The sequence below is a fragment of the Myodes glareolus genome, chromosome 4 (assembly GCF_982192425.1).
Source record: "Myodes glareolus chromosome 4, mMyoGla1.1, whole genome shotgun sequence".
NCBI classification, from domain to species: domain Eukaryota; kingdom Metazoa; phylum Chordata; class Mammalia; order Rodentia; family Cricetidae; genus Myodes; species Myodes glareolus.
In genome coordinates, this window is record NC_142029.1 from 71,239,335 (window position 1) to 71,252,868 (window position 13,534).

Below are 13,534 nucleotides of genomic sequence, written 5' to 3' on the forward strand. Positions count from 1 at the left end.
AGACAACAGAACAGAACAGACCATTCTGGAATTCTGAGAGTAGCACAACACACATTCCAGTGTAGATTAATAATAGTTGAGATGCCCTGGCCTTTCCTACCAACAGAGCCCTATGCTTTCTAGTCTCAGATTCACCTTCCCCGCAACTCTATGGCATGCTGGTTTCTGTATTCATCACATACACAGGAGCGAGCTAGGCAGCATTAACCAGATACCTATGTTCACAGATTAGCAGTGGGTGGAGATGGGATTCAAATGAGGGATTCAAATTGAATCAAATGAGGGATTCAAATGGAGCCAATGCCCCATATCCACTAATAGTCATTCCCATGGGTGGCTCTGGCCCTTGGGAAAGAAATATCCCAAGGAGTGTGTGGTGTCGGTGGCTTCCGAGGAAGGCAGTATTTCTTTTACATTATGTACATTCTGCCCCCTAGAGCCATATTCCAGAGACCTGGCCTTGCCATATGGAAGTCCACATACAAACACTCAGAAACACAGTGGCTCTCAACATCTTGTGGGGGCAATCATTCATGCCAAAACAAAGGCAAGTGCTTGCTCTCCTTCATTCTACTCCTTCTAAAGGGAGAACACGAGCAGGCAAATCTGTTGCATATTTTATCGAGGCTGCAAGTAGATTGCAAGGGTGACCTATGATTTATCGTCCAAGTCGGGACATGTTGAGAATATTAGTCATCTGAAAATAGCTAACAGGCATTAGTGGGTCTCCCTACAAGAAATCCTGGGTGGTCAGGGACACTCTGCACCCCTTACTGCCCACACAGCCTGTGGTTGTTTCCCACTCAACCCAATGCAGTGCCATTCCTTTATCCATCATTCTTTGATTCAAGAAAATACCCTGTGCTGGCGCTGGGAAGACAAACCACGCTCTTATGAAATCTTCACTCCCATAAAGGTGGGAAGAGAACAAACACATAAGCAATACTCTAAGGCAGTGGTGCAGCCTAGAAAAAATAAAATAAAATAGGTTCAGATGGGAGAGGAAGGAGTCCCCTCTACGGGAGCCTGGAGATAGAGCATCACAGGGGAGGGAGCAGGTGCTCTGACTCCAGGATGGACGCAAGATGCAAGATGGGGAGGCTTGGGGAGCAGAAATAAAAGAGAGAGTCTAGGACAATAGATCACACTGGGCCTTGAGGGTCCAGGGAACCTGAAATTTATTCTGAGTGAGAGAGGGAGTTGCTAGAGGGCTTGTGCAGAGGAAATCTGTGGTTTCATTTGCATTTTAAACATGAGTCACTCTGGCCACTGTCAAATCACAAGAATGGGGAAAAAGGAGATCAGACTATTGCAACCCCACAGGAGGGAAGCAAGAGGATGGATGTGTCGGTTTGAATGAGAATGTCCCCCAGAAAGGCTAGCATTTGAATACTTCATCCCTAGTTGGTGATGCTCATTGGGGAGGTTAAGGAAACGTGGCCTTACAGGAAGAAGTATGTCACTGGAGCATGGGCCTTGACGTTTCAACATCGCGGGTCATTCCCAGTTTGCCATTCAAGATGTGAGCCCTCAATTTCTGCTCCTGACACCATGCCTTCATGTGGTCTTTTATCATAGCAATAGACAAGTAGCTAACACAGTGTAGCTGAGGACCAGGGTAGACAGTGGCACTGGAATGTGAGAGGAAAATTCAGGTAACACTGCTGCTAGGATCCTGCTCTAGGATCTGTGGGGGAGGGGACACTGGCGCCTACAGCAGAAAAGACTCTAGGATGGGACTGGTCTCCTGGCAGCCCCATCTAGGCTTTGGTGTCCAAGTAGCCTCCAAGCCACTGTTTAGACTTTGGGCAGGAGAATCAGGCCATGCCGGTCTTGTAAAGCAGGAGGGAAGCCCCAAGTGTGCTTACCTTTGGCTCTGTGATCTTCCTCCTTGGGGCACTTCCCCCCTTCCCACCACTTTCGCTTCAGAATCTCCAGGCGGTTGTTCTCCTGTAGCTGGAGAATGGCCAGGTCGAACTCATCCCGGAACACTGAGCCTACAGGGTCAAAGGGAAGCCCGGGCAGGATGTCAGTGTCCCACTAGACACACTGAGCTCCCTGTCCCAGCATACATCCTGGTCTTTCTGTTCACTTAAACCCCGGGAGGGGCACAGATAGAGCATGTGGCACTTATCCCCAAGGCAGTATTGTCTTCTAACTCCATCTTCTCTGCTGAAAGAAGGGCCTTCTGGCTTAACGGACTGCTCAGTTCTTTCACTTCTCTTCCTGCCACATGTCTAACACGGTCATCCTAGGACCAAAGACCCCAGTTCAGGCCAAATAATGGCTTCCCAGACATTTGTGTGCCGCCCGTCTCCCTGACTGGCACCCTCACTTTCTAATTTAAAAGGGGCCTATGGGAATTCAATGACCTGCACCACGACACTCAGGCAATTGGGTGTAGATTCACCTATTAGCTTCTCGGAAGCTACCATGTGTGCTCCCTATGACACAAAGTTCTCAGTTGGTTGTCCGACTTCTACTTCACATGTATTCGTTTCTTGGGTGCTTGTAACTGTTGCTACATTACACTTGACTATCATTTGCCATAACCAGCCACCAACCACTGGGAAAAGAGCCAACCAGAGCATCCACATACAGAAGGCAGTCACCAGGTGTCCACATACAGAAGACAGTCACCAGGTGTCCACATACAGAAGCCAGTCACCAGGCACCCACAACTCTCATAACTGAGTTAACCAGAGCCTACTTCCCTGTCCATCACCCTGTGTCCCTCCATCAAACGGAAGGCTTTTTTTCTGTTGAGTTCAATTCTTTTAATAACTTTTCCAATAGAATACGCTCAAGGAGCTTTGATTGGTTCAAGATTTCAGGTTTAATCACACAAACAGGATTAAATGAAATTGGGGAAAGCTCAAAGTCCTACAGCAGGTGAAAACCTGTGGTCATTAAGAAAAAACAGCCAAGAGACTTGGAAAACAATTTAGTTGCCCAGTTTGCTTTCCCAAGCATTACAAAGTTCCTGTGTGGTCGGGTGCCTTGGAGAACACCTATGACGTTGGATACAGGAGGAAGCCTGAACAAATCAATGGGGCTTTTCACATTTAATGTGAATAGGAATCACCTGGAGATTTTGTTAAATAGATATTCCGATTTAGTGGGTTTGGGGCAGGACCTGAGATTCTGCATTTCTGGCAAGTTCTAAGGCAATACCCAGGGTGCTGGGCCATAGACTGTCCAGCTGTACAACAGTGTCCCCCCTTCTTTAGGTACAACTAGACCGAGTGACTGCATGATGAGTTTGCAGCCTTGAATGTGTTTTTGTCATGGCTGTCCATGCTCCATCATTTGTAGAACGGGAGTGCAGTGCACACTTTAGTGAATGAGTACATAAACAGGATGCAAATGTGGACAGATATTAGGCTAATGCCATCGAGATTTAGAGACAGTGTTTCACTGCAACAAGGCACTTCTACCCAAACTCAATGTGCTTGGGACTGTACTGGAGGCTCTTTTGTTTGCTCCCTGCTGGCTTTCTCAGCTCCAGAGCCATCTGATTTGGTTTCCATCTTTCCTTACTGTTTCTCTTCTTTTTCCTGGGCCCAACCACATCACTCATTCTGTAGTGATTCTCTCCCTCTTACCTCAGGGGATCTAAATCTTGCCTCATTGGTGGGTTACACAATGTTCTTCCCAGCCTCACTTAAGAACACAGGCCTCTCCACAGTCCCCCTATACCCATCTATTCTGTCCTGTCTAGCTGAGGTCTGTTCTGGAAAGGACTGACTGCATCTGGAGATAAGCATCCAAGGTTCAAAAAGGCTTCTTTTTCTAGTTTATGAGGTTGGACAAGAAGCCTTACTGCTCTAAATCTCAGTTCTATTCTCTGCAGAATGGGCATAACCAAATCTACTTCTCACATAGCACAGTGAAATGAGAGAATACACCTAAGACAGTATCATGGCAGGTGGAAGATGAAAGCCTTCCTCTCCATCTTTTTTCCCTTGGTTATCAATGGAACTTTCTAAAACTGGCTGGTCTCTTTCACCTCAACTCTGTGTGGTCAAGTTCCCAGGAAAAGGAAGTATTTGACATTTAGGTTAAATTTATTGGACCACTGGAGTATTACCAAGGTGCACCCCCAGTTCATTTCATGATCTACCCTACCATCTTGAAAGAAAATGTCAGCTAATACACTTCCCGAAGAGGCCCATAATCTGTCCTATTAGTGTGCACTGATAAACTATGGCTGTAGACAGAGCCTATGAAGGCCTGCCAGTACACAGAAAAGAGCTTTCACCTTACACACTGCTGGTGTTAGAACTACTGTGTTCAGGGATGACTCTTATCATTGCCCATGCACATCTGGTTGTTTTTAAATCAATGTTTTAAGAAGTAACTTGCTTTTACCAAACAATACTGGAAACTATAGGAAAAACGAGAAGGACACTAATATTTCCCAAAGAAGACTAAGTACGAGACACCTAGAGAAGGCACCTGACCAACTACAGGTCTAACCCTCACAGGGACTCCTGTAAATATGGGAAACTTAATTCTATTACTTGGCTAACTAAGGCTGGGAGAGGTTAAAGCACCTATCTAAGGTACCATGGCCAGGTCTCCCTGACTCCAAAACTATGTTCATTATATTCCTGCTATAAATGAATTCTGCAATTGATAACACTTCCAATCAGGGAAAGACCAATCCAAGGATGTGAAATGTGACTAACGCGGTCTGCATGCCAAAGGTCAGAGCTCTCACAAGGTCTCATGCCCCTGCTTCGTGATTCTTCTGCCTGCCGCCTTTTTCAGGAGCACCCTTACACCAGGACAGCTCGACACAGTGCTATGGTCAATGGCCCACAACAAACCACTCAGAGGATGTGTTGAGATCCCTCACAAACACAGCAGTTTAACGCATCTCCTTATTTTCTGGTAGAGGAGCTATCAGCAAAGCGAATGGCCTTTAAAAAGCACAGCTGCGGCACCGTTTTAGAAGCCAAACAACTTACTCTCCTATAACAAAACCAGATGGCACCCAATAAATGCATTGCACACTAGTGCCCACTCTCAATGACCCACACCAAGTGGGAGTAGACAGAGCAGTGAAATCTACAAAGAATTTGAAAGCCACCTCGTGCAATCTTGTCAAGAAACTACGAACAACAAGATGTGTTTATCTCAGTGCTTCGAGCTCTTCCTTTGTCCCACTGTTAATAGACGCTGATCAACAGAGAAATGGCCAATGTGCCGAAATCCAAGAGACGAGAACAAGGCCTGAAGAGTCTGCTAGGACATCAATACTGTCCAATAATGAGGACTGATCTCCAACGGTGAGGGGATGACATAACCAGCCAATTAGTTCTTTAATTACTGGTTAGGGAGCTGGAGAGATGGCCGAGTCAGTAAAGGACTTGTGCAAACACAAGGATCTGCATTCAGATCTTTAGCAGCCAAGTGAAAGCAAGGCATGGTGGTGCACACCTGGAATCCTGGTGATGAGGAGGCAGAGACAGGGGGATTGCTAGGATTAGTCTAGCCAAAACAGTGAGCATCAGATTCAGTGAGCAATCCCATTTCAAAAATGAAAATAGAGAGCAATTGAGGAAGACATCCAATGTCAGCCTTTGGCCTCCATATGTGTACATGTACATACACACACACGTGCAAGCACATACACACACACATATACACACACACACAAACACATGCACACTCCTACTTAGAAGTACACGTTTGTTTTTGTTTTTTTCCTTACCGTAAGAAAGCCTACCTAAAGTCACCCTCAACCCTGCTGGTTCTAAAAACAGGGGTTAATGGGTTCCAGACTGTATTTGGTGGTTTGGGCTACCCTGACCCTGCCTGGAGAAAGCTATACCCAAAGGCTGTTCCTCTCCTGCATACCGACTGGCATGCCAATCCCATAGCCCTTGGTGTCCAGCAGGCCCCCAATCTGAGTGAGGTTGCAGTTTCGCTGCCGATAGTACTCATTCATGGTGGACTCCAGCAGGAAGGCGTAGTTGGAATTCAACACCCTGGCAATTCCCTCCTCCGTGCTCTTCACAAACACACTTGGCTGCTTGGAATACATATAATTCCACATGCGTTGGTAGGTCTGGTAACGGGAATTCTGGGGAAAGATCAGAAAGAAGCAGGGTTGGGAAACGAGAAAGGAAATGTTGGCTTCAAGAGGGAGGGAATCCAAGTCTCACTATGTGGGCCTTTCTGTGGCTGTACCTCACATCACAACCAACCACCATTTTCTTCCTGCTGTCTCAACTCAAGAAGGTCAATGCCACTGCATAATGGAGGAGAGACTGGCATCTTTAATAGGAGATGAGGAAGGGATCTGAAGTGAATTCTGCTTCCTGGCTTGGTCACTGGTTCTCATCAACCTCCAGAGTTCCTCCAGCACTGACTTCCTTATACTGGCAGAACTGAAATGCTGGCCATGCCCCTTCATTACCCTCAGTTTTGGACAGTGTCCTCAGGTTCATTCAAGACTAATCGATACCCCTTGAAGAAGCAGTGCCGCTATCTCTACCCATCCTAAGCCAATGTATCCACTACACAACCCAAGTTTAGCTTCTGTTTTACGAATAATAACATGACACAAAGCTGGGGGTCGATCCAAACTCTATTTGTACAAAGCCTTCCCCTGTCCCCATGCCAACAGGCACCGAAATGCCGACTGGAAACAGACCAAAGGTCTTGGGCTTATCTTGTGTGAAAATGAGCTTCTTGGGCATTGGGTTGGTTAGACAGCCATGAGCCCCAGGGGAAATCTGCTTCCCTGGAGCTCCCGGAGCATATGAAAACTGCTATTCCTTGTGGCCTGCTTCTGTCAGCCTTGGTGATCAATCAGCTTGGCTGTCAGTGAACACTAGTCTGTGGCAGGGCCTTCTCCCGAGTCTCACAAGGCAATGGCCTAAAGAACCCAAGAGTGTCTGCAGCTGGGAACCTGTCAGCCTAGGAGAAATGGCTGCATCTTCATCTAGTGTCCCTTAGGTGTCCGTCATGTGCACATTACTTTCGTTAGTGTGAGCATGTGCCTGTGTATATACGTGTGAGTGTACAGGTGGATTTGAGGTGTCTTCCACCTTGTGCTTTAAAGGCAGGAATCTCTTCGATTGGTCTGGGGCTCCCTGATGGGCTATGCTCCTGGCTAGTAAGCTCTGGCTACTGTTTGTCTCTGCCTCGACCCCAGCCTCAGCACTGGGTTACAGATGTGCACGACCACACCCAGCTTTTTACATGGGCCGCAGGGATCCAAACCCAGGTTTTCAGGCTTGGCAGAGCCAGCAGTTCACCCAGCGAGCCACCCAGGCCCCCATATTATTTTAATCCTGCTCTGTCTGAGTACTAACTAGAAAACCCAAGTCACTTTTTAAAATTTAAATGGGCATAACAGCGCCATCCTATGCAGTAATGTAAATAAGGCTACACGCTTGATTCACAGCCTATAATGCGCATAAAACAAACATGAAACTATTACAAATTTAGAAGGTTCCATCACATTAGTTCTAAAATCATCTTAAGCACTAACAGCTGCTCAGCACGACCATTTGGGTTAGGTTGATAGTCATACTCAATCCCCCCCGAGACCTCATTCTGGGGAAATTTGGTGGAACAGGAGAAAACTGAGCCCCACGAAGACCTCTCAGGTAGACCTCTCAGGTAGACCTCTCAGGTAGACCTCTCAGGTCCAAAAGAGAGGACGAGGTGAGTACAGACATCTGGATCCTGAGCGCACAAGTTTCACCACTGCCTCCTGCCCTCCCCCACCCCCACCCTCCACGTGGGTGAGCCGCCACCCGGTGCTTACTTGGAAGAAAGTCATGCTGGAGCCTCCATGAATCGTGCCATACTCGATGGTGGTCTGGTCAGCCAGGTCGTCCACTGACTCAATGGGCACTTCCATTCGCTGCACAGTCAGGAAGGCGGCCAGGTTGGCCGTGTACGAGGAGATGATGATGAGGGTGAACGCCCACCTACGCAGGAAGAGACCAGGAAGGCATCACGGCCAGGGCACTCCCCGGGAGAAAGCAAGCGTCTTTCTTTGAAAGAGATCTCAGCTCTGTGTAGGGAGGGAAGTGAGGTAGGACGTATGATGTCAAGAGACATGAACCGAGTTTGTGGGCGTTGCCTGGTAGATGACAATTGGTTGTGGGGTTCCCCCCCCTTGTTTCTGCAAGATAATTATTTGTTGTTATTCGAAAGATGCATATTCCATGCACAGGGTTTGAGGACTACAGGAGATGAACTAGTGAATGAGGTGTGGGCTTTGTGCACAGTGCCATGTGCTAACATGAGTGACATCCACTGCCTCCGCTAATTCCTACAACTCAAGGAGACGAACCCACTCTCCAACTGCTGCAGGAAAGCAAAGAGGGGCTCTGGGAAGGAGTTTGGTAAATACTGACACGGTCATACAGAGTCAGTTCTACGACTGCAACCACAGAAAGTCTTTAACGAAGACAAACTTGTGAAAAGCATCTTTGGACTGCTGAAAGTTGAAACTGGAAATACCCCATCAATGGGCAAGCTGCTTCAGGCTTTAAAGCGTGTTCTATTGACTCGCTAGAATTCACTTGAAATTTGAATAATTCTGCAATGCAGGCAGCATAGACGCCAAACAGCAGCGTGTTCACTCTGGTAGGTTAAGCAAGATCTTCCCATCTGCTCATTAGCCTGGATCTACAGCAGTACTGTCGCGTGTGTTTGGGGTGCAGTCAGAGATCTCAGCACGGATCGGATCGGGCTGGAGAATCACCAATTCCGAAGCCGTGGCGTCTGAATGCACAAGGCTTTACCCAGTATGCAGACAGTGCTGCGCTAAGGCATAGTGTTTGTCATGGGACTCGGCAGCTGGTAGCTGCCAGGTGGATTTTTGAAACCAAGAAATCCCATTGTCTCTTTTGTAAGGTTACCAAGAACTCTAGCTTGGATGCCTTCCTAGAGACACACAATAGGGTCATCCTCCAACTCAATGGGCTTTTATATGTTTGACCACCAGGGAGGTGGGCTGTTCATTTGTTCGTTTGGTTATTGTTATTCTGATCACAGACCACCAGTGAGATAGCAAGGAAAGTCCTGGTCTTTTCAGGGCTTCTTTATCTAATGAATGGATAAGGACACCTGCTCTGTCTGGGGACTGGTGACAGCAAATGAGGCACTGTGTGATTCGTGATCAGCAGTCTAGAAAGAACTAGACGAATATGAGCATCAGAGAGATGTAGAGAGGCCTGCGGCTGGTTAGGGGAGAAAAATCATCTGGTCACCTCCCTGTTGCTTTCTCAAGTGGTGACCCCTCAGTGACATGCTCTCGGCACCCTCCTTCAGCTCTTTCCACAGTTGGAGGCTGTCTTCTGTGACCATCACTAGTGGAAAGCCTGAATTCGGCCGCAGCCTGATGAGAAGCAGGGCTAATGTACCCTGAATGTAGACATGGCCCCAGAGCTGTCTGGAGCTTCTCTCGGGCTCATAGCCACGCTCTGGCGCCTACTCTTTCCTGGCCGGCATGTGGCATTTAGGGTCATGGTCATAAGGGCAAAGAGTCAGTCAGCTCAAATGACCCAATGCAGGCCGACCTCTCTCAAGGAGCTCTTGGGACTGTGCCCTTGTATAGAAGGGCATTAGCAATTAGTTGTAAAGATGGCACTCTTCTGAGCAATGGGACATGTCCTGTCACTTGCTCTGGCTGGGAGGCCAAACCAGGTCATGGTGGTCATGCCTTCTGGTCTCCCACTCTCCTGGGGGACTAACTAAACCTTGATTTTGATATCTAAGAACTTAAGAGGCAGAGAGACATGCTGATACTTGTGGACAATGGGCTAGGGAAACTATCGCAGAGTTCCTTACCTAGCATGCTACGGGACACGGTGACTCAGTCATCTGGGGCTTGCTATTTAGAGAAACACCCTGTAGGATGTGGGCTTCTAAAACTCTCTGGAGGAAGGCTTTCCTTGGGTGCTGTAGGGGAGCCAATGGCAAAGAACAATGGCCAAGATACACCAGTGGCAAAAAAAAAAAAAAAAAATCCTTTGGAAGGAAAAACCCACAGAAATGAAATTAACACCCTGGGGTATTCGTCTTCCAGGGTTTCTGCCTAGGTTCTCTAAACTTCAAGGGAGAGCTGGGAATGCCTCTGCTGAGAAAATCTCTTCTCCTTGGGGACACAAAGCCCAATTCTACATGTAGATCTACTCGTGACTTCTATGCAATGCCTGAGAATAGGCAAACATCTTGCCCAAGTGGTTTAAATCAGTCGTATTTAGTACTAATTAGAGGCAATGAAAACTCTCATAGATAGAAAGGGGTCATAAAACTCTAGATAGCTATGGTGTCATAGCTACTAACCCCAGCTCTAGAAGCAACTCTGGTACCTGTGTCTAGACCAACTGTGTGACCTAGGCATTGGTAATCAGCGATGGAAATACCTCATCTCCTTTTCCTTAAAGAGGCCAAGGAGGAAGCAGAAGGACCAAGGCTGGAGGTTCCAGAAGCTGCAGCAGTCAAACCTATTAGAGCTTGCTAAGGGAGGACCCAATACTTGTGTCTGGCCCACTTGCCTCTTAAGGCTGCAAGCTTTCTTCATCCCCCACAAGAATCTAATACACATGATTGGTTTAGACACAGATGCTGCAAGTTTTCAAAGAGCTCTCCTAATGTTGAATCATTTGCCCCTCTGAGAGTCTAAAGGTTTGCCCATTCCCTTATCTCTTGAGACAGACAGGCCACCCATGCAGAGTCAGGAGCAGGAGAAAAGAGACAGTGGAGAATCAAGAAGGGGCCTTCTCCTTCAGGAACGGCACTGCAGGGTCCTATTTGCATAAATCTGCATATGCTTCCTCTTGGCCCAGTTACTCAATCCCAGTCATTTGTCGGGTCAAGAGGTTGGTTTTGTTTTTTTTTTTTTTTTTCTGTGTACCATCAAAGCTGTTTCCTTTCTAGTCTTGGCTCCTCTATATGCAGACCCCAGAGACCCCAGAGGCAGGGCTAGATGCTAGGAGAGAGTAAACCACACTGGGTCTTCATGCCCTCTTACCCCACCTCCCACACCCACATTGCCCAGCACCTGGCTCCTTGTTAGAGTCTGTCTAGCAAGGCAGATTTTTTTTTTTCTGGTTGCTCTCCTTGCCATCAGAAAGGGCTGCTCTGTTTGGAACCCATCTGCCATCTCCATTTAGTCCAATCCCCTAGGCCTGGGTCTGCGGCCGGGCCTTACCAGACACCACTGACGCAGCGGGTGGACAAGGCGCGAGGGGCAATGGTAGAGCCTTGCTGCATGAAGCCTCCGACTGGAAACCAGAGGCTGTTGCCTAAGGAGTACTGGTTGACCAGAAGGTTACACCGGCCCTGCGCGCAAGGATGTGGACTGTACCACTCATAGGGAGTTAACCTGCAGGAGAGAAGACCACATTCCAGAGGTGAGGAAGGTAGACATGGCTGTACCCATGTGATGGGGTCAGCGACTTCCCTTTGCTTTTCTTGCATTCTTGCATTTCTTTCTCCATGGGGCGAGGGTTGGGGGAGTGGGACTGGACAAGGATGGTGCTTCTCCAACTCTTTCTACTTAACCCTTCAGATAAATATTTTTCTCTCGTAAGTAGCCTCAGATGCTCAACTCCAGTATTCAAAATGACTAAAAATGGTGCCTTTGACAGACGGCAAGTTGGGAGCATCAGGGGTGGGCACCCTGGAAGAGTCCTTGCTCTTCCCTGATGAATCCCTGAAGAGACCAAGGAAAGATTCCAGGGTCCCATAGGGCCATGATTTAAAAATTCCTTACCCTAGTTCTATAGTTCTCAGATCCTACGCTACATCAGAAATGCCAGGTAGACTTGTTATAAAGGGACCTGTCCAATAAGCTTGTGAATTGTATGAGGGCTTAGACGCTGTAAAGTCCTGAGAGATGTGGATGGCACCAGTTCAGCATCCATAGTGACAGCCACGGATTCCTGCTTCTCATCCCCGCTTCTAGCTCCCAGTCTTAGAGATGCAGAGGGACAAGAACCAAAAGATTCAAATATTAGCTCCTCCTGCTGTGAGGTAGCTTTGATCATGAGCTGGCATGGGAATGGCTGCCTGGAGTTTCATTCTTTTTCTGTTCCAAAATCTCACCCAGAAGACAGTATCTGAGAGAAAAAAGTACAACCGGTCTGAATGACCAGGCCTTGGGGCTTCAGAGTGCTCAATGCTCCCGTGTGTCTGACAGCTCCCAGGAATCCATTTGCAAACCACTGTCTTAGAGCACAATAGCCCAGGTTTGTATAGCACACAAATACACAGTCTTATGATTATCCCTGTAATATCTTTTCTATTTTTATTCTTTGAGATAGGTTCTCACTCTAGCCCAGGCTGGCCCAGAACTCATTTATATAGCTCAGGTTTAGCCTCAAACACATGGCATTCCTTCTGCCTCAGCCTCTTACCATGATAGACTAACACATCCGCTTGTGTTATTGTTTTTACTAATGCCAGATTTGGGACAGTGTATGGGTGTGGCGACCATAGAGGAGGGTGCAGCTTTAGGTGAGTCAGGCTTGTGTGTTTATACATCAACAAAGCCCTAAGACCCTTTTCAGAGCCTTTGAGGCGACTTGGAAGTTGTGCAGACTCTACAAGAACCAACTGTCCACACACACACACACACACACACACACACACACACACACACACTCAGCCACAGGGGGCCAAAGAGAAGCTCAGAGCAGCGGAGCCTGGATCTCGCAGCAGCTTCCTAAACACCGCAGCAGACAGCACTGCGAAGTGGAGAGCGGAAGTGTCAGACAGTATGCGAGCTCCCACACCTCGCCAGCTGTCACTGACAACAGATCCTTGACAGTGGCAATGCCTATGGGGCCAAGAGGGGTGGGTGGGTGGCAAACAAGTAGCAAACTCGGTGTCTTTGAAGACTACTAGGTGGTTACGAAGGCCATTTGCTACTGTTGGGATGGATCTCGTGGGTCCTGGGTGGGTTTCTTGGTTTTGTCTTTGATCACTCTGAGAAGAGGCACACTGGGGACCCATGAGCCTCAATACACTTCTGTTACTTCTCCTAAGCGGGAAGAGCATGGGTTCCCCAATGCATAAAAGGAACACAACCGTGGGAAGTCCGCCTCATAGAAACAGAGTGTGGGCCAAAGGATTATCTGCCCCCAATGTTGTGGCCTGGAGACAAAGAGAAGTTGCTCGCAACAAGGTCTCAGTCAGGCTTCTAGTCTGAGCTGTTCTCCAGCCCTGCACAACAGTCTATGGTGAACGGAGGGTTGAGCAGGTGGTAGGGACTTGAGTGGGTGGGAGGCGGACTGTCCTGAAGTCCAAGCTACCTTAGTTCAGGGAAAAACAGCCCCCTCTATGTATGTTTTTGGGAATTTACAGCCTAGAGACACCCTAAAATTCTTCCATATGGCTAGAAACAGTGCCTGGCTTCTGGGGACAAGGGAAAGCTAATTCTCCCTAGCCCCGATCCCGACCATCTCTCCCAACCCAATACTGCACACAAATGCTCCCTCTGGATGCCTGCTCCCCTCTGTGGTTCTTGTTCAATGAGACAGCTGTGTTTTCAGAA

General features: G+C 47.9%; 1 protein-coding gene across 3 annotated transcripts in view; it reads right to left on the bottom strand.

The window, feature by feature from the left end:
• Nucleotides 1–13,534, bottom strand: part of Grik4 (glutamate ionotropic receptor kainate type subunit 4) — a 424,337-nt gene that overhangs the window by 13,031 nt on the left and 397,772 nt on the right. For all 3 annotated transcript variants that reach the window (XM_087905544.1, XM_087905543.1, XM_048417251.3), the window contains 4 exons: nucleotides 11,189–11,362; nucleotides 7,787–7,952; nucleotides 5,866–6,091; nucleotides 1,869–1,997 (listed from right to left, as the gene is read on the bottom strand). In XM_087905544.1, coding sequence (XP_087761670.1) covers nucleotides 1,869–1,997; nucleotides 5,866–6,091; nucleotides 7,787–7,952; nucleotides 11,189–11,362 — 695 coding nt within the window. The remainder of the gene's footprint in view (nucleotides 1–1,868; nucleotides 1,998–5,865; nucleotides 6,092–7,786; nucleotides 7,953–11,188; nucleotides 11,363–13,534) is intronic.